Source organism: Rhododendron vialii, chromosome 13a (genome assembly GCF_030253575.1).
Source record: "Rhododendron vialii isolate Sample 1 chromosome 13a, ASM3025357v1".
Lineage (NCBI taxonomy): Eukaryota > Viridiplantae > Streptophyta > Magnoliopsida > Ericales > Ericaceae > Rhododendron > Rhododendron vialii.
In genome coordinates this window covers 23,058,907-23,079,205 of record NC_080569.1, presented here as the reverse complement: position 1 = coordinate 23,079,205, position 20,299 = coordinate 23,058,907, and the positions used below count along the sequence as shown (strand labels likewise).

Below are 20,299 nucleotides of genomic sequence, written 5' to 3'. Positions count from 1 at the left end.
AAAAATTTATGTTCTGAAATCTGGATCGCAGAACAAAAATGTTCTGGAATTAGATCGGAGAAATATCAGTGGGCCTCTGTCTCGTATGTCTTCTTCATGTGTTCATGCTCCGACAAGAATCACGGCCTCGGCGTCCACAGCAGCTTCGTCCGCTTTGTCCTCATTAGCTTTCTCTGCATGTACGTTCAGCGACGGCGACGGTAGCACCACCTTCGCCGAATCACCGTCACGGGCTCGCGACCAAAAAAGGAGAATCTGCACAGGCTGTCTTCCGGCTGTTGCCGCCAAAATAGATGAAAACGAGTGTGTCGAGAAAGATCGTGGTGTCCTACACATACGTGGCCATATGGATCTTCCTCAGCTTCACCGTGATCGTGTTCAACAAGTACATCCTCAACCGCAAGATGTTCAACTGGCCCTTCCCGATCTCCCACACCATGATCCACATGGCCTTCTGCTCCTCCATCGCCTACCTCATCGTCCATGTCTTCCAGGTCGTCGAGCCCGTATCCATGTCCCCAAACTTACTGGACTTTCATTTTATCATCTAGAGAGAGAGAGAGGAGGAGGAGGAATGACGAGATGGAGTTGACGATGCGGACTAAAAAGGGCAAAAAAGTCATGAGATAACATATCCAAGCCTATGCAGACTTGAAAATAATATTCAGGGTTGGGATCAAACCGAGCCTAAGAACCAGGACTGGCTTCTAATTTTCTAAAAAAAAAAAGAGTTACATAGAGCCGTTCGTAGCGCGGGATGCCCAGAGCCAGAAGTCAATTTTGCCTCGAAAGTTAAAGAACTTATCGTTTCCGCAACTTTGAAATAAACACAAATCGCCATTTCTGAATTTCCGTCTGACCGGGAAAAAAAAAAAAAATTCACCATTTCCATCCCTAATTGACTACGTTGTGACTTTTACTTTGACTTCACAGTTTTTTTCCATCCCTAATTGACTACGTTGTGACTTTTACTTTGACTTCACAGTTTTTTTTTTTTGTTTTTTTTTTCAGTTTAATTCTCATGTTATTTTGTCTCCATATCCTTTCAGTAATTCTATATATCCACAGTCTTTCCATTATCCAACGCCTGAAAATGTGGTATAAACCTGACCCTTGCACTTTCTTAATTCACTCAAGGAAAAAGGATTCTCTACTTTCATTTTAGAGGAACTCGACATTTTTGTTTGGTCAATATGTGAATTCTTACAAACTTACTTTGATAATCCAAAAATTATTCACTTTTAACGCTCGACGAGAATAACAATCAAGTTTAAACATAAGGCAGATCATGTGCTAGCTCGCTCATTAAAATCCAAATGTGGATTTGGCTCCACACCCACACCACTGGTTTCAAATTTGTGCCACATCTAGTTTTGGCATTTCAGAATTCAGAAGGTAGGTGTTCTGTACTTTAGTACTTAGAATTTAAAACTAAAGTTGGAGATAAAAGTTTTGTTGATATATGTCAAATTTTGAGTCGTCGAAACTTTAAAAAAAATTGACATCTCCGATTTAAATTGATGGAGATGCTCCTGATTTGTGGCAACAAATGAAAGCTATTGATGATGGTAACATTATTTTATTTTATTTTTGCTGCAAAAGTTAGATATATATTCCTTGATTACTGAATATATAATACAACCTACCAATACAACTAATACAATTGAAAAAATACATATTGCATACATAAAGACAAATAAAAATACATATTGCATACATAAAGACAAATAAACAATCAAATCATGAATCAAATCATGTGTATTTTGAATGCTATTGATGATGATAACGTTGGTAGAACAGTAGGAGACAGAATTATGACATGTAACACCTAAATCATGTGTACTTTGACTACCATATATAGCTATGTTTTTCTCTGCTCAAAAAGCCACTCGTTCCTCAGTTTTTTTTTTTGTGTGGCTTTTTTCTTGTTTTTTTTCTTATTTAATTTTTTCTTTTGCGTTTGTTATTACGCCAATTTTTTAAAAAATTATTCATTTGTCTCGATGCAAGAAATTGGATTTTTTTTTATTTTTACCTAAATATTTTAGAAAATATCTAAGATAAAGCCCAAATATTTGATTAAAAGTTGGAGTATAATTTTCTACTTTTCCATTTCATCTCGATAAGATAAACCAATAATCCACCGAAATTTGACACAAAACTAACAAAGGTGAAATTTTTTTAATAAAAATAACTAAAAAGCTCCCAAAAAGCTAAGAAGAACAACAACTCGCTCTTCATAATCCTACTGACATGTTTCTCGTGTATTGCTCAAAAATCTTATACATGCATTTATATATATTTGAAAAGGAAATCCTACATAATATGGAAGGATATATATTGCCCCATTTACATAGTTTATTGCTCCTCATTTTTCATGTGGCCAATAAATTAACAAGCCCAAATTAAAGCACCAAATGAACTTTCATGCATAAATTAGCTGAAATACTTTCTCCGCCCTAAAAAAGATTGTTCGGTCGGCAAAACAAGAGCTTGGAAAAAAAAATTTCTGAAAGAAAATTCAATTTTTTTTCTTTGTAAATTGGAAGAACTAATTGTTATCTAGCTAGTAACTTGCGGGAAAAAAGTCAACTATTTCGACAGAAAATGCTTTTTATGTCCTCATTTTGCGAAACGGACAATCTTTTTGGGACAAAGGTGATAGTAATAATCATTACTGAAGCACTTCCATTGTTTCCTTCTTCAACAAGCTCATATATATATATATATATCCTCTCCTACTTATACCCGCTAGTTACTTCAGTACCAGTGCTTAGTAGGCTTTTTTCGTTCTCTGTTCAAATGGCTGAATCAGAACACTCTTCTTCTGTCGAGACTTCTGTTAACTCACAAGGTTATATATTTTTGTGCATCTAATGGTTTTCTTAGCTCTTCTTTTCTTGTCAAGTTACTGATTGTTATTTTGCCTGTTTTAACTCCACTAGTTCTTGCGTCTGTTAAATTAACTTGATCGATGTCTAAATATAATACACTTTGTGGATAAGTTTTCTTTCACCCTTTTAGACTAAATCCTGCTTTAACTTTTACTACTGTTTTCCTCGATGTACCCTCTCAAGTCTCTTCTTAATAAATTTATTTTTGCTAATAAAAAAAATACATTTAGTACTTTTTGAAGGTTTTGTCTTTATTCAAAAAAAAATTCTTCCGTTAATTTTGCGCCAAACTTTTGTAAATTATTGATTCGTAGAAGAATTGGAAAAGTAAAAAAATTATACTTTCACCCAATTTTTTTTTTGGAAATATCCATTTTTACGCCAAAAAAGCCAACTTTTTTGACCCTTTCTTTTTTTTGTTGAAAAGTGGATATTTCTCAAAATATTTGAGTAAAAGTAAATTTTTTGTACTTTTTCGATTCCTCTTATCGAAACGAATCACTAATTCACAAAAGTTTGGCACAAACTTAATGAATGTGAATTTTTTTTTAAACCTTCAAAAAGTTCTGGAAGCGAAGGAGAACTCAGCCTTACTGCGTACTGGAAATATTGGTGTCGCATATATGCCAAGTTCCAACGACTCAACGGCGTTCTTTATTTCTTGGGGTTTGAATTCCACTGAATACTTGAAACTGAAGACGAGAATGGATTGTTTGTTTCAGAGGAAAGTAGTACTACTAGTAAAGAAGAACCCGAGCTGGCTTTCTCCCAAGACGAGGAAACACTGGTTATAAGAATGTATAATTTGGTCGGAGAGAGGTTAGTCGTTTCTCTATTCTTGTGTGTTAAAAATTCATCAGGCTGGACTTGGATTCATGAATTCGTCCTTCCGTAAGTAAACTCAACACGATCCAAACACAAACCTTAGCCTTCTTTTTAGAGTACTCTTTGACAGCTTGTTGATACGAGATTGCATGAATAACTGTATTCAGGTGGTCTCTAATTGCTGGGAGGATTCCTGGAAGAACAGCCGAGCAAATCGAGAAGTACTGGAATTCTAGATACGCAACAAGTCGATGATGCGACAGCGCCTGAAATCAGCAGTGCTTTTGCTCAATGAGATTTGGGGTCTTCTAAATTCTATTATGGCATGCTTGTAGAAGAAAAAATAAAGTAGGATGTGCATTCAAAATCGTGGACTCTTCTTTTTTTCTTTTTTTTTGAGAAGATAGGATGTTAGGAGTTACTGTAGTTGTTAGCGTTATTACAGGAATCGAATAACTGCTCCATGAGGACTCAAACTTAAGACCGCTCCCTTAAGTGTGGCGTTCTCGAAAATCATGGCTTGTGTATGTAAAGTTGTCTTCATTCTATAAATTCTCATGTTCCAAGTTTCGTGGTTTTAATTAAGAACTTTTATCGTCTTCTTCGACCGAACTGAGTTCTTGGGTGATAACCCTAAGGGTGCGTTTTTGGACCAGAATAGATATGGTAGCCATTCTCTATCATTTGAGCCTGAGCACAAATGACATGACTTCGGATCTATGGTTGGTACCTTAGATCCCGTTCCAGAACACCTTCTTAAAAAAAACAGTAAATATTTATTTCATATTTTCAAACTAAAAAATAATATAAATGAAAAATAATTTTTTGATTCATTTTTTGCACCGTATAAAAGATCTCGATGAGATCTATTAAACAAAATCTATATTTGTAAGAAAATTATTTACGTAAACACATTATTTTTGAGCTTGAAATTGTCTTCTTAAAAAATAAGTACTTATATTGAGTTGTGGAACGGGATCACATAAGTAAATTCTTTCAAGACAGAAAACTGAAGGTAAAGTTGCTTAATGTAAGCTAGGGGTGGTAAACAAGCTGAGGTGATAGATATTAGTGTGTGTGCGGGGTCGGCACTCAATAATCTTTACTATTCCTGATGCATGCTATCGAGGTGCTCTCTACTAGATTTTCACTCTTCAGTGCTTCATGGGTGCTGAGAATTATTGCTGATGAGAAGTGAGAGAACAGTCTCAGAGGAGAGAGAGAGAGAGAGATGAATGCGGGGGGTAGTTACATGTCACGTTGGTAGGGCTCATGTATTCCCTACTTAAATGATGCAGTGAGATAGATATAGTTTGGTTGTGAGTTTAGTTTAGTTTAATTTTGGTAGTGGGTGGAGAGAGAAATAGAGTAATGATTGAAGATAGGGATAATAATTGGAGAGATATAGAGAGAGATGAGAAAGTAATAATCGAAAAAATAGGATAATGATTGGAGAAAAAAGTAGGGTAATAATTAGAAATAAAGAGTCCGAACAAAGAGCGGATCAAAAAAGAGGTTATAGATACAAGAATTAAGTTAAATGAGTCAGGGTTTAGCTGGCCAAGAGATCGAATTAATGCTGTGGGATCGTGAATTTAATTTAAGTAATTTTGATGGGCGAGAGACGTTGATATTCTTGTGTGATGGGTTGAGTTCGGATTATATACTCCTTTAGATTTTGTTTGGAACTTATGGACGAAGAAAGAAAGCAAGGAACAATATATAGTTTGTTGTTGCTTGGTTTGAGAGGAAAACAATAAGAAAATTAAATGGAGTAACAAAACAAAGAAATTTACCCAAAAAAATAAAACAAAGAATAAATTTTTCTTCACACTTTCCTTTTCTTTCGGTTTTTTTTTTCTTACTTTTCCCCAGTTCCAAACAAGACCTTAGATTATTTGTTCCTTGATTGGACTAGGGTTCGGACAACATGGTCATTTCATCAAGTCTCAATTTCAATACAACAATCTGTTGTGTCTGAGGTGAAACAGATTGCAATGATAAGTGAAGTGCGATTGGTGCTTCACTGCTTCCTTTATATTCCCATGCATTTGGGCCAAATTCGAGCCCTCCCTCCCTTCTCCCTCCCTAACATATAACAATATTAGCCCGCGAATGTATAACGTTTGGAAAAGAAAAAATAGAAAGTTGGAACAGATGGATTAGGTGTGGAAATGATGGAACGGGGCATGGGTGGCCTATTAATATAGCACAGTAACCGGCTCCAGTCGACGTAGAGCTTTTTTATTTTTTGATCCGAGTCTACGTAGAGCTTGTTCCGGTGATGATAATGTCAGGGTAACAGTGGTGTTGTAATTTTAAACGAGAATAAAGCATTTTAATATGTTATCCTTGAGGGCAACTGGCAATGAGATGAGCATTTAATATCATGTTGTTGTCCAAAAGATGAGAAATTTTTGGGTGCCACACAAACGTGGTATTGCGTCGGCGTTTCGGACCGTTCAAACATTTTTTGGATGGTTCAAATTTTAGAAAGAAAAAAAAGAGGAGAACGAGTGGTGGGGTGGGATGAGGGGACAGAGAAGGAATAAATCTGGGCTATTAGATTACTGCTTAAACTATCTGGATCGCTGATGGATACCCATGTGGTATTCGCACGGCATTAAGAAACTTCTCAAGAAAGATAATTAACACCTTTAACAGAAGCCCAGTGGCATTTTTCCCTGTTGAGCATTATTGAAAGGCTAATAATCATCAATGGTTAATCCAGCCGGCAAAATTGCCTACTTGGGCAGTTAAACATCACCATTGGAATAACAGTGAAAGCAACTACATTACTATATATCAGCTTCAGCTAATAATCATTTGAGCCTGAGCACAAATGACATGACTTGGGATATGTAAAATTGAATCCCGACATCTGGGGTTCAAATCCCCCTTGTCTCCATTTTTTCTTTTCATGTTTTAATTGAATCCAAGCCATTGAATCCTATGGAGTACTATTTGATTGAATTTCAAAAATCTCTCTCTCAATTTTGGCCTAAATTCTCACAAGATTTGTATTTTTTTTTTTCTACTAATTTCAAAGGTACGCGACCCATTTAGACATTAAAATTTTTACTTAACTCATTCGGATACATATTTTCTTTATGGACTAACGCGATAGTCGGCACGACTAGGTATTTATGAGTATGCAAAAAAAATTAATACTTTGTACAAATACTGTAAAAATTGCAATTTAGAGAATAACCGCTTCGGATTAAGGAAAGTTAGTATCGTACGACCCCGTTCGTTTTGGGATTTTGGATTTGGATTTGTAAGTAATGAGTGTAAAAAGAAATAAAGTAATGATTGTAAATATGGGTAATGATTGGAGAGAGACAAAGAGAAAAATAAGAATAGTGATTGGAGAGAAATATGATAATGATTAGATACCATAAGAGAGTTGAATCAAGCCTTTTATTTTTAAAAAAAGCCCACGGCAGAACCGAATTATATGACCCTTTTTTTCATATTTTTCTTCACAATATATAGCTAGATTTTCATTGAACGGTGCCACCTCCGCGGTCGAATCCTAACTCCGCCATTGATAAAAAGCTTATACCACATGCAAAGCACAAATCTCTTATGCATGCGCAACAGTTTTGATATTATCATTTTCTAATTGTAAAGCCTAAGCAACTTGTATAAATAAAGCATTTGAGTTGTGACGAAATGCATACTTGAAATTTTAAGGAGGGGGTGGAAAATTCTCAAAATAAGAAGAGCATAGAATGGTGATTTTCATTGTTTTACCTAGAGGTGGCAATCCTAACTCATATTGTCACGCCCTCGATTTTTAACAAATAAATAATCCACTTCAATAAAAGATCATTGCTTAACATAAATATTATCCAAAAGAGTTCCCAAGTTTAAGTAATTACAACTTTGGCATTACAGGCCAAATCAACTTAAATACAAGTACGAACCTGTTTAAGATAGTACATACTTTATAATCAAGAGGAATATTAATTTAGGTATAATTAGTTACAAATCCATCTTTGTCAAAGGAAAGGCAATACAAAATGTTTAGTAACTGAAATGGAATTTGCTCCCAGAAGTCTTCATGCCCAAGCACACGAATGCATATAGTCTATTGTCCAGCATTTTGTCCTGAAAGAGAGATTAGGTTGAGCTACACTAGCCCAGTAGGAAAATCTTTACCAATTCTATATGTAAATATGATGAAATGTGCAGGTGAAAAGAAGACAAGAAGTACGGGTCAATCGATAGATAACAATTGATTTAAGGGCATTCCAACATTCGATATATTCATCCTAACGCATGTCTATAGCTCAATGTACCACCAAGTTCACATGATATTAAATAACTCGAGTAACCGCGACACAACTCACTATCGCCAATCACCTCCATTGGTATTTCCACCCCTTGCGTTACCGTATAACACCACGAGGATTACCGTGTTACCACCTCTTGCGTCACAGTGATCCTAACAACTTGGGTCACCGTATTACCACCCCTTGCGTTGCGGGACCGTCTAAGTCGTCGTATTACCACCCCTTGCATTACGAGACTTCCTAATCCAACTTCCGACTCACATACCTACCTTCATACTCAACAAGCAAGCTAAGACATTACACTAGTCACACGTTCACATGAAACGTCATACGATATGCTAACAACACCATAATCATGCCACAAACATCATCAAGTAATCGATTAACCAACATAACGTATTTTAACAAAGCTTTTATCACAACAATCCTTATTCGATCTTTACTAACGGAGTCCAATGAATCATGATTAGCAACGATTAATCGTAGAAGGTCAATTGAGCATGTGAGAAAGGTTAAAAGACATTCGAAAGGGGCTTAGGGACAATTGGAGCTCAATACGATCAACGAGGCACCAAAACAGCACAAGCTATCCAGAAAAGGGAGGGGTATTGATACCCCAAAATCAGGTATCAATACCTGGCAAGCTGGAAATCCAAAGAAGGATGGGGTAGCGATACCCCATATTTGGGTATCAATACCCCGCGGTTTCTAGGCGATTTTCTGCAGTTTTGACAGACATTCAAAGCACCAAAGGGGGACGATCAAAGCACGATTTCTACACCATATCAACATATATACACATAAAAGAGGTAAAGAAGTCCCTACCTCGAGTGAAGGAGCGAAACCTAAGAGATTCGAACAAGCCCTAGCTCTAAACTCCTTGAAATCAATCGAAATCTTCTCCCCGAACTTCACCCAATACGATACAAGCCCGAGTTTCACTACAACAAAATGGTGATTAAGGGGCACTTTTACAAAACTGCCTTATCAAGTAGTTAAAGAGGAATTCCCTTTTTAAGTGCCGCATTTGGTTAACCTAATGGGGTAGTCTAATTTTACACCAGCTTTTCCTATTTATTTTTTTTGAATGTTAATCTAATAGGGCAGCCGTGAGTGCCACAAAAGGTTGGTATAATAGGGCATTTTGTACAAACATCAAACACGACATTCCTGATGTTTAAAAAAAAAAAAACCACGTCATTCATGAACCCAAGTAATAGGGCATTTTCTCTTGTGGGCCTGAAAAGCTCTTGGAGGGGAATCAAAATTTTCATAAGATGACGTCGTTTCTGGGCTTTCCCTCCTAAAATTGGCGCTCTAATTTTCACGCAGTTCAAAATGTTCAATGGTATTGGGAAGCTATCCACATGATACAAACAAAGCAACTCACTCTCCTCTTCTCTCCCCTCCTCTGTGTTTCACCAGGTAACCCTATTCTCACATCTCATTTTATATAGGTTTAAATTTTAACGGCATTTAATCTCTAGATTTCGTTTCGCAGCAACGAGATTAGGGCTCGATTTTGCTTTGCAACTGCGAGTTAAGGTTAATTTTACTGCTTCCTTCCATTAATTGATCTTTATTCCTTGTTAGTATTGCACATGCATTGCCGATAAACAAGTTCACACTAACCTAGGGCTTTCCTTTTGTTATTAATTTGCCCTGCCTATGTAATTACACTTTGGATATTTGACTGGAGAACTATTCGAGAATTCCTTTGGAAAAGGATATTTGAACGGAGTAGAGGAGTTGTTGAATTTCGCATTTCGTAATGCAAGTATTTGGGGACTCGGTTTGCATGCTTGGGGAATTGATTAATTAGTGTTGTTTGTTGTAATTTTGTGGCTCACATTGGTTTGTGGAGATATGGAACTGAGGCTCATTGTGTTTCCACCAGGTGTTTGATATAAGTCCTCAAAGAAAATGTACTGAATTTAGAATTAAAAAAAGTGCAATGACATGGTATTTCTTTTCTTCTTTTGACAAAATATTTGGTTCTATGTTTGCCTCCAGGTTAATTCTTAAAACTTCCCTTTCCTCGGAAGTTTCAAATGAAACAAATCTTTGCAATTAAATTGAAGTAGCAAAATTGTAGAGTTTCCACCGAAGTGGCTGGAAGCCTAAGGTCAGGATAAGAATAGTATTCATATTAGCTTGAGAGAGCCAATGATTTTCCCCCGCATTGCTGCTGATTCTTTTCAGTTTTTGGAATGTTCTTAGAGGCCTCATCATTGTGTTATGCTTTATTCATTAACATGTTTTAGGCGATGGTCCCAATGACTCGTAATATTGGACAAGCCCATGTAAAGCCTGATTCCAATCAATCGCATGAAGTATGGATGGTGCGGCCATTGTTTAGCCCCTTAATGAACTAGGTAAATGATAGGGGAATGGGTTCGCTTTTACAAATTATGGGTTACCCGTTACAGCTTGTGCATCGTTTCTAGTTTAATAGTGGCTTTTTATATACTGCATTCACCTAATTGCCTTTGAATTTAGATTCTACGGTAATCATTGATTACTTATGATTTATGCATTACAAGTTGTGCATTTTCTTTTTTGTCTGACAATGGCTTTTAGACAAAAATCTCTGAATGCTGGATTTTCGATATATGCTGGAAAATGAGTACTACATGCTGATTTAATGCTGAAGTTCAAATCCCAATCATATGGGGCGAGCATTTGATGAGGCCTTACGCAAGCCTTAAGACCGTTGGCGATGCCATTGGTACACCAATAGCATGGCCTGTTTCTTTGGAACGTTTGGTGCCCAATATTGTCAATTTTTCAATTCTTATTGCAAGACAATGACTTTTAAAACTGTGTATCTGGTTTTGTTTTGATCAGGTAGTGAGAGATGATGATGATGGCTTTAGTGAATGAATGAGATCAGTTGGAAGATGCCTAGTAGACAGAGTTATTTCACATGAATATTAGACTTATGAGTTTTGTTTTGTTTGTTTCTATTGGTGGTTCTTTTAAGGGTAGGCATCTTTCATGCTTTGATCTAGACTTTGGTAAGTTAGGTTTTTACTAGAAACTTTAGAAAGTTTTTTAGAAGTGAAGTTTGTTTTTTGTTGAAAACATTGGAGTTCTGCTATGGTTCTTTAAGATAGTTGGAAGTTTGTTTCTATTTCATGTTCTGTGTTTTGTTTTTAGATCCTTGTGAGGTTTGTTAACTAGTAGTTTCTATTGAATGACTATGGTTTGTGTTGTTTGGACATAGTTGAGAAACAAATTGCAATTTATTATGGTTCTATTATATCTGTAGAGTAGTAAAAAAGAAAAAAAAAACTAACGCTTTAGAAGGCATTCATAAGTGTCATGAAAGCTATTCTCTTAAAATCGCATTGGAAAAAAAATAGAATTCTGAGGCGGCATCCAAAAGTGCCATAATAAGTAGATTATAGGACACTTAGAAGTGCAGGGAGAAGAAACTCTTGAGGCTCCACAAAGTGCCTCATTATAAGTGCCGTAATAGGTAATTTATGCGGCACTTGAAAGTGCAGCTAGAAGAAGTTCTTGAGGAGCTTTAAAGTGCCTCATAACAAGTGTCGCATTAGACCTATAGCTGCATCGATACACGCGGCACTAAGGTGGAGTGCCGCAGTAGACAAACTGCCCCAATAGGTCTCTTATTAGGGCAGTTTTGACTGCCCTAAAAAGTCGTTTTTGTTGTAGTGGTTGTGTTTTAGAGGTGAAAGCAAGATGGATCCTTGAGGTTTTGTGTGAGGGAGCTAGAGAGAGAGACACACACGGTAGAGAGAGGGAGAGGTCGGCGTGAGAGAGAGGGAGGGATAAAGATCAAAATGATCTCCTACATCACACACACCCCTTTTTATACCCCTATATCTATATATTACACTCACGCTCCCTCAATCACCTATTCTTTCACTTTAATCCTTGATTTAAATAACCACCAAATAAGCCACATTTTCCCAACTTGACATTTAATAAATATTTCAATACTTATAATTATCTGGGTCTCTACACTTTTTTTTTAACTCGTCCAATCCGCCAACTTATAACCTAACCTAATCTGCCCATATTATATAATGTGTTTATATGAATTGAATTCATATAAACCAATATTTATATGGATTTAGATGGATTAAAAATGGGTTCAATATGAGTTAGACTAAAACACCCATAGCCCGTTAAAACAAGGAAAGAAACACAAAACACGGAAGTAAAGGTCAAGCTAATCCGGAGTAACAAAATTGCCATCAATAACTTTTATCAGGAAGTAAACACACGCTTTTCTTCTTCTTCTCTCTCTCTCTCTCTCACTCACTCTCTCTCGCTAACTTTTATCAGGATCAGTCTAGCAGCGGAAGTGCCACGTATAGTTACGATCCAGATCCACTTACTTATAAAGTCGATAATCTTGCAAAAAATGGTCCTGTTTTTTTGTTTTTTTTTTGTTTTTTGGATGAAAAACTCGTTGATTGATTTATTACTTAAGAGTGTTTGTGGCATAGTGGTAATATTGTTGGCATAACGTATGATGTTCCTTGCATGAATGTGATCATGAGAAAGACGTAGTTTGCATATTGAGTAAAAAAGTAGTTGTTTGGGTTGGAAGTTGGATTAGGGAGTCTCGTAATGTAAGGGGTGGTAATACGGACACTCAAATGGGTCTCGTAGTGCAAGGGATGGCAATACGGTGATCCAAGTGGTTGGGGATCTTCGTAACGCAAGTGGTGGCAATATAGTAACCCTCGTGGTATTATGCTGTAACGCAAGGGGTGAAAATACAGACAGTGGAGATTAGGGACAGTGGGTCGCGTCGAAAACATAATGCTGCTTGAGTCTTACGAACAATGTGGCTAATTGTGTTATAAAGGCATGTGTTAGAACAATTAAAATGAGTTGATTGCTATCCATCGGTTGAGTTATATCTTCATGTCTCATCCTTTTGCACTTATCATCACATTTGCACACAGAATTGATAAAAGATTTTCCTACTGGGCTAGTGTAGCTCAACCTAATCTTTCTTTTCAGGACAAAATACCAGACAATAGTTTGCTTGCATTCGTGTACTCGGACATGAAGACTTTTTGGAAGCTGATTTTGCTTTAGTTACATAAACATCTTGTAATGACTTTCTTTTGGCAAAGATGAGTTTGTAACTAATTGCTTTTAAATTCCTTTTGACTAAAGAGTTTGAAATATTCTAAACAGGTTCGTACTTGTATATAAGTTGATTTGGGCCGTGGTGCCAACGTTGTAACCATCTAAACTTGAGAACCTATTTGTAAAGTTAAACAATTGGGAACTCTTTTGGGTATTATTTATGTTAAGCGAGGATCTTTCAATGAAACGATTATTTACTCATGTTAAAAATCGAGAGTGTAATAGAAACTCATTTCAACTTGAAATCTACATGTTTACCAATCATAAATGGTCAATGAGTAAATAAAATCGGTGGGATTTAATTTTTGCGAATTTTTAAAATTTTGCAATCCTTTTTTGTAATTATCTCCTATAATTATTGTGATTAAATCTCACTAAACTAAGAAATGGTTGAATCCCACTAATTTAGGAAGGCATTATACACTCACATATGAATATCTTGTTAAAAGGGTAAGATAGATAATTCACCATTTGAAAGGATGAAAACGTAACCCCAAAAAGTAACTGAGATGAATATTTACGTGGGATGACCTATTGGGATGAATATTTAAAAACTCTTTGTCTTGGCGAGGGAAATCAAAAAAGTAAAAAATTACGATAAAAACTCATAATATTTTGAATAAAAACAAAAATAAGCTAAAAAATCAATATTTTGACTTATTTTTGTTTTATTCAAAAAATTGTGAGTTTTGATCATAATTTTTTACTTTTTCGATCCCTCTCGACGAGGCGAATCAACAAGTTGCAAAAGTTTGGCTCAAAATTAACAAATTCAAAAAAAAATTGAATAAAAACAAAAGAAATTATTTTAATTTATTGAACCAAAACAAGCTCGAGTCATGGTAAGCATGACATCCATTTGTGGTAGAATCCACACCATTTCAACCAATAAGAGGGAAGGTAATGTTCACTCTCTTTTAAGGAGGGTGAACAAAATTGCACTCTCGAGCCTATGACCACAGTTGAATCTCAGTAGAGTATAGCAATATCGAAACAAGCAACACCATAACCACTAACCAGCTAATTCAACACTCTAATGCCACTCCACAAACCCCATCACTTGATCAAATCCTTCTCCACTCCAACTCCAACACAAAAATCTCATTCTATCAACTGGAGATCTCAAATCAAACAATCCCAACTTGTATCCCAAGTCTCATCCATTCTCCTGCAGAGGCACAACTAGGCCCTACTCTTCCGCACCCTCAACCTCTCCTCCTCCAAACTCACTCCACCCCTCTTCATCCATATCCTCCACAAAACCAAAACCAACCCACAAGTCTCCCTCAGCTTCTTCAATTGAGCAAAATCAAACCTAAGGTTTGAACCGGACCTCAAAACCCTAGTTAAGCTAGCTCGGATCCTAATCGGGTCCGGCCTCGCCTGGGAGTTGAAACCAATCTTGGATACATTGATTCAGGCCTACCCACCATCCCAAATCGTCGTTTCAGCGATACGAGATTTTAGAGTTACAGATTCTCAGTCCCTTGTAGTGAGTTCTGCTCTTGAATGCTATTGCAAAAAAGGGGGTTTTCTTGAAAGCATTGGAGGTTTATAAAGAAGCCATTGGTTATGGTTGTGATATCCCAATTCGTAGCTGTAATGCTTTACTTGATGCTTTGCATCTAGAGAATGAGATTAGGTTGACATGGTGTTTTTGTGGTAATATGCTTAGGAACGGGGTTTTACCGGATACTTATATGTGGTCTACAATTGCTCGGATTCTTTGCAAAGATGGAAAGTTTGAAAGAATTGTTAGAATTTTAGACATGGGCGAAGATAATAGTGTGATTTATAACCTGGTTATTGATTGTTACAGTAAAAGAGGGAACTTTAGAGTTACATTTGATATGTTAAATGAGATGTCTATTAAAAAACTCAATCCAGGTTTTAGTACTTATAGCTCAATTCTTGATGGGGCTTGTAAATATAGGGATTCTAAAGTGGTGGAAATGACAATGGGTTCTATGGTTGAGAAGGGATTTCTTCTGAAGCTTCCGTTATCAGATTGTGATAACACCATTCAAAAGCTTTCTGACTTGGGGAAGACATATGCGATGGATACGTTTTACAAGAGAGCTTATACGGGGGGGAGTGAGCTATGGGGTTCTTCTTATGGATGCATGCTAAGGGCATTTTCTGGTCCTTCTTATGGATGCATGCTAAGGGCATTTTCTAAGGAAGGAAGAGTGAAGGAAGCGATTGGGGTTTATCATAAAATGTTAGAAAGGGAAATTGAAGTGAATGAAAATTGTTGTAATGCATTGGTGAAGGTTCTTTGCAAGGAGGATCCGTCACAGGAAATCAACGGATTGTTAAAGGACATAATTGGGAGAGGCTTTAATCCTTATGCATTAGATTTGTCCACTTTTGTAACCTCTCAATGTGCCAAAGGTAGATGGAGAGAAATGGAAGAACTTTTGAATGCAATTTTGAAGAAAGGTTTTCTTCCAGATTCTTCGTGTTGCTCCTCATTGGATGAACATTATTGTAGGAGGTCAAGGGCCAGGTTGATTCAACTATTGCCTTGCATAATAAGGTGGTGAAAGTGAATGGTATTTTGGATATACTGACGTATGATATACTTCTTGATGGATTAATCAAAGAAAGGAGGGTTGAAGAAGGAGTCAAGATGTTTGATTACATGAGAGCTAAAAAGCTGCTGAGCAGTGCAAGTTTTTCAACTATCATCAATGGGCTTTCCCAGGAGAAGGAATTAAGGAAAGCCATAAAAATGCATGATGAAATGATGAAATTGGGTCTTAAACTTGATGGAAAAACATATAAACACCTGATATCTAGTTTTAAATAATTTGTCATGACAGTTTTTTGTAAATCATACGCCCAATGAGTAGCCTACATTAAACGCGGAGATACAAATGGTTGGTGGATATCTACATTTCGATGCTCATATATACTTTTTAGGGCTTCTTTTTCTTTGAAAGATATGGTTTGTGAAAATGATTAGGCATGTAAAATTTCCCACTCTAATCTTGAAAATATCAAATAATTAATTTATCTTTAGCATATGTCAACTATGGAATTGTGTTTTGTCATCTGCAAAATGAAATTGTACATTTCAATGGTATTGGGGGCCAGAGGCTCGAAACCTTTTAATGTGCTTGTACATACTTGTGGCAGTTTAATATTGGGAACTATGGATAACATGTCTTTGTCACTTAATAATGTCGTTAGAAAATTATTCTTTGTTATTGTATGCCTATATTTCTACAGTGATCATGAAATTTCTATGCAACTCATTTGTTCTTGTTCAAAGCGATCATACATAGATAAAAAGAAGTACGGAGACTTGGCTTTATATAACCGTTCCAATCATAGTTTATAGGTTTGTAATAATATGTTGCTTTTGAGATAGACTTAGAGTAACACATGTATCAGAGGTCTATTCCTTGCATTTTTCCAGGAAACAATTGTCTTTATGGTTCTCCAATTATGATTCACAGAGTGTTTTATGTGGATTTGGTTTGGTATATATCCACTAGAAATTACAGGTACCCGACTAAATGTAGTGTTGGAACTACCTCTGGCTTCATCACGGTCCCAGAACTTACGTAGCAGCTTCACCTCACAAATGCAGTTGCATATACCACTGGAACCTCCACTCACGTCCCAGTTGCCTGAGGATGAATTTGGTTTATGGTAGCAAGGGACGCTAGTCCTAACCTCAGGGATGTTTAGGTTTCTAGGTGCTAACAGTTATATATGAGACCATCCTAAATTTTGCTAACAAAATATGCACTACAAGTTTTGTTGAAGCATATAAACGATACCAAACGATATTTAACCCCAGATTCAAGCCGACATATATTAATGTAGTCATGTTACAAAGCTACTTTGACTTCATGGATCAATCAAGAATCATATCTCTAGCTAGGCTCTATGTCAAGTGGAAACTTTTAGCAATATCAAACACCTCATTGAATGGTTAATAGACTAGTAAGTATGATTTATTCATTGGAGAAGATATGAATAAAAATATCACAATAGGAATTGCTATTTTTTTAGTTTTCTTTCACATTGTGGAAACAAAATCCTGGAAATGGTGAAAATTGTGAAAATACATTTCTCCATTTTTTGAGAAGCAAAATTATAGAGCTTAAATGATTAATAGATTAACAAAAGTAGTTTTATGAAAGAGGATTGTTCTTTAAAAGTAGTATGCTAATTTCTTTATGAGTGATTTGCCTTTATATCCCTTCGACTTATGTGAAAAGTTCAACTTAGTCCTTCCAGTTTCAATTTCACCCAACTAAACCTTCGATTTCCAAAATTATTTCAATGTCATCCTTTCGTTGCCTCCTGTCATTAAATTGGATGGAAAAGGGCCATGTGCCCATCACGTGCGCCTCCCCCCAAGGGTATAATTGCCCATTCCCCCCTCCCCTAACCCTAATCGATTTCCACTCTTTCTCACTCTACCTTCAGATGACTTTCAAACGACCTAATTTCTCCTCTTAACCCAAAAAGTTGAGACGACGAAGGGATGAAGGGGGATTGGAGGTCGAGTAAGAGAGAGACTACAACAGGGGAATCGTGGTCGATTTCCCAGACGATCTTGAAGCATGCCAAGGAACAGAGAAAAAACCTAGGTGAGTTATTCATTCGGTTATGTGTAGAATAAATGGCATAAATTTTGGGAAGAAATTGATACAAGTTGTCCTTTTCAGTAAAGAAAAACTATTTTTCTGAACATATATGCTTTATTGGGTTCTGGATTGGGTTGTTTGCATGTGTCGGTTGCCTTTTGTTTTTTGAAAAGCGCTGGGTTTGTTTTGTCCGTTGTAGTGTTCCTTTCTGATTGTGGTCCCATAAACATTGTTTAATCATGTACAGGAGGCCATTTCACTATACAGATTCATCATGGGGGAAAGTTCTTTAATAAGCCCACAATCAGGTACGAAGGTGGTTGTGCTGATTCCTGTGAAAAATATGACCCAGATATAATGTCTTTAATTATTGTTTGTGATATTGTTGGGGCAATGAGGTACATGGGTATGATAAATTATTACTATGTGATGACTGGGAAAAACATTAACAATGGGTTGAGAATGTTATTGACTGACAGTGATGTAATAGAGACGATTAAGCAACTTCCCCCAAGTAGGATAGTGGACATGTATGTAGAACCAATTATTCCCATTGAAATGATGGAAAGTCAAACTGATGAGGGGGTCCAACTCCAACTGATAAAGGGAGTCCAACTCAAACTCAGAAGGGGTGTAAAACTGATGAGGGTTGTCTAACTCAAACTGATAAGGGGTCTAGAACTGAAAAGGACTGTCCAACTGAAACTGATAAGGGGTTTAGAAATGATAAGGAGGGGTCCAAGTCAAACTGATAAGGGTTCTAGAAGTGATACGAGGGGTCCAACTGATAAGGGAGGGCCATGTCATGAAGTCAACTATGAAAGATTTTCTTGTTGATGATGCTTTTTTTGAAGATGGTTTTTGTGATGGTACAACTTGTGATGAGGTAGATGTTCAAGATTTAGGTGATAGAACTAGTGAGTCTGATGTGTCATTTGAGGTAGATAGTAACTATGAGCAGTCTGATGATGATGGGTTATATGAGGCTAATATTGATGAAGAGGCTGAATGGGCAGGGTTTGACAACAGTAAAGGGAAAGAACCAGACTTGAATGATGACATAGATGATGATGATGATGGCAAAGATTATGGAGATGATTCATCAGATGATCTCCATAGTGCTTGTTCAAACTCTGATGATGATAGGAAGAAAGACAAGTTTCATGAGTATAGAAGAGAAACTGATTTGGGAAAGGTCCAGTTTATTGTAGGGATGAAGTTTCCCTCAGCAAAAGAGTTTAGGGAAGCAATAAGAGAGTATTCAATAAAAGAAGGAAAAGACATTAAGTTTGTAAAGAATGAGACCACAAAAGTAAAAGCTAAATGTGCTACAGAGAGATGTGGTTGGAGTGTTATGGCTTCACTTTCTCAAAAAGGTGAATCATTTCAAGTTAAAACCCACAAAAGTGAACATAATTGTCTCGGATCATTCAAAGTAAGGCATGTAACCTCAAAGTACCTTGCTAAGAAGTATGTGGATAGCATAAGATCCAATCCTAATATGCCTTTGGATCACTTGCAACAAAGAGTGAGGAAGGATCTTGTGGTTGACATTTCCTACACTCAAGCATATAGGGCTAAGAGGAAAGCACTTAACCTCATTGAGGGAACAAATTTGGAACAATTTGTCAGGTTAAGGGATTATTGTGAAGAGATAAGGAGAACAAACCCTAGCACCACAATCATCATGAAAACTATACCTTCTCCAACTCCAGATGGTCAGCCAATATTTGAGAGAATTTATGTATGTTTGGGGGCATTAAAGCAAGGAATGCTAGCTAGTTGTAGAAGGTTGGTATGTATGGATGCATGCCACTTGAAAGGAGCACATAGGGGTTAGTTGTTAGTTGATGTGGGGATAGATGCTAATAATCAGTCATTCCCATTTGCATATGATGTTACTGAGAGTGAAACCAAGGACACATGGACCTGGTTTTTGGAGTTGGTGGTTGAAGACTTAGAAATTCAAAACACAAGTGCATGGACATTCATGATAGACAAATAAAAGGTAAAGCTTCACTAGTTTGTTTTCATTTCATCTTGTTTATTTAATGCTGCAAAAGTATATTTAATTTCATCTTCTCATACTTCACTTTGTAGGGTCTGGTTCCAGCATTACAAAAAGTGATGCCAAATGTAGAGATGAGATTCTGCACTAGGCACTTGTATACAAATTTCAGAGATTCACATAAGGGGATGGAGTTGAGGAAACAATTATGGGCAGCAGCTAGAGCTACAACATTCACAAAATTTCATAAAGCAATGGATTTGATGAGGACTACTGATGTGGAGGCATACAAGTGGCTAGTAGAAAAACTAGCCAGTTAATGGTCCAGGTCTCACTTTTTCACTTTTAATAATTGTGACATTCTTGTTAACAACCTATGTGAGGGTTTTAACAAAGACATAAGGAAGGCTAGAGATAAACCAATTATAACTATGTTGGAAGGGATCAGGTGCTACTTAATGAAAAGAATGGCTAGAAGGAGAGACAAAATAACCAAGTGGGACCACAACATAAGCTCCAATGTCATAAAAA

General features: G+C 36.6%; 2 protein-coding genes and 1 long non-coding RNA gene across 3 annotated transcripts; all 3 read left to right on the top strand.

The window, feature by feature from the left end:
* The first annotated feature begins 2,759 nt into the window (after positions 1–2,759).
* LOC131313656 (MYB-like transcription factor ETC1) lies at positions 2,760–4,285 on the top strand. The gene is made up of 3 exons (XM_058342090.1): positions 2,760–2,854; positions 3,617–3,713; positions 3,887–4,285. Exons 1-3 carry the CDS (start codon positions 2,803–2,805, stop codon positions 3,972–3,974), a joined length of 237 nt encoding a protein of 78 aa, XP_058198073.1. The 5' UTR covers positions 2,760–2,802; the 3' UTR covers positions 3,975–4,285.
* A 4,727-nt stretch (positions 4,286–9,012) lies between these two features.
* On the top strand, positions 9,013–10,902 carry LOC131313584 (uncharacterized). The gene is made up of 2 exons (XR_009196247.1): positions 9,013–9,442; positions 9,519–10,902. It is a non-coding gene; the product is annotated as an uncharacterized LOC131313584 (long non-coding RNA).
* A 7,675-nt stretch (positions 10,903–18,577) lies between these two features.
* LOC131314009 (pheromone-processing carboxypeptidase KEX1-like) lies at positions 18,578–19,242 on the top strand. The gene is made up of 2 exons (XM_058342507.1): positions 18,578–19,136; positions 19,232–19,242. The coding sequence occupies exons 1-2, from the start codon at positions 18,578–18,580 to the stop codon at positions 19,240–19,242; spliced, it is 570 nt and encodes a 189-aa protein (XP_058198490.1).
* Positions 19,243–20,299: the final 1,057 nt, after the last annotated feature.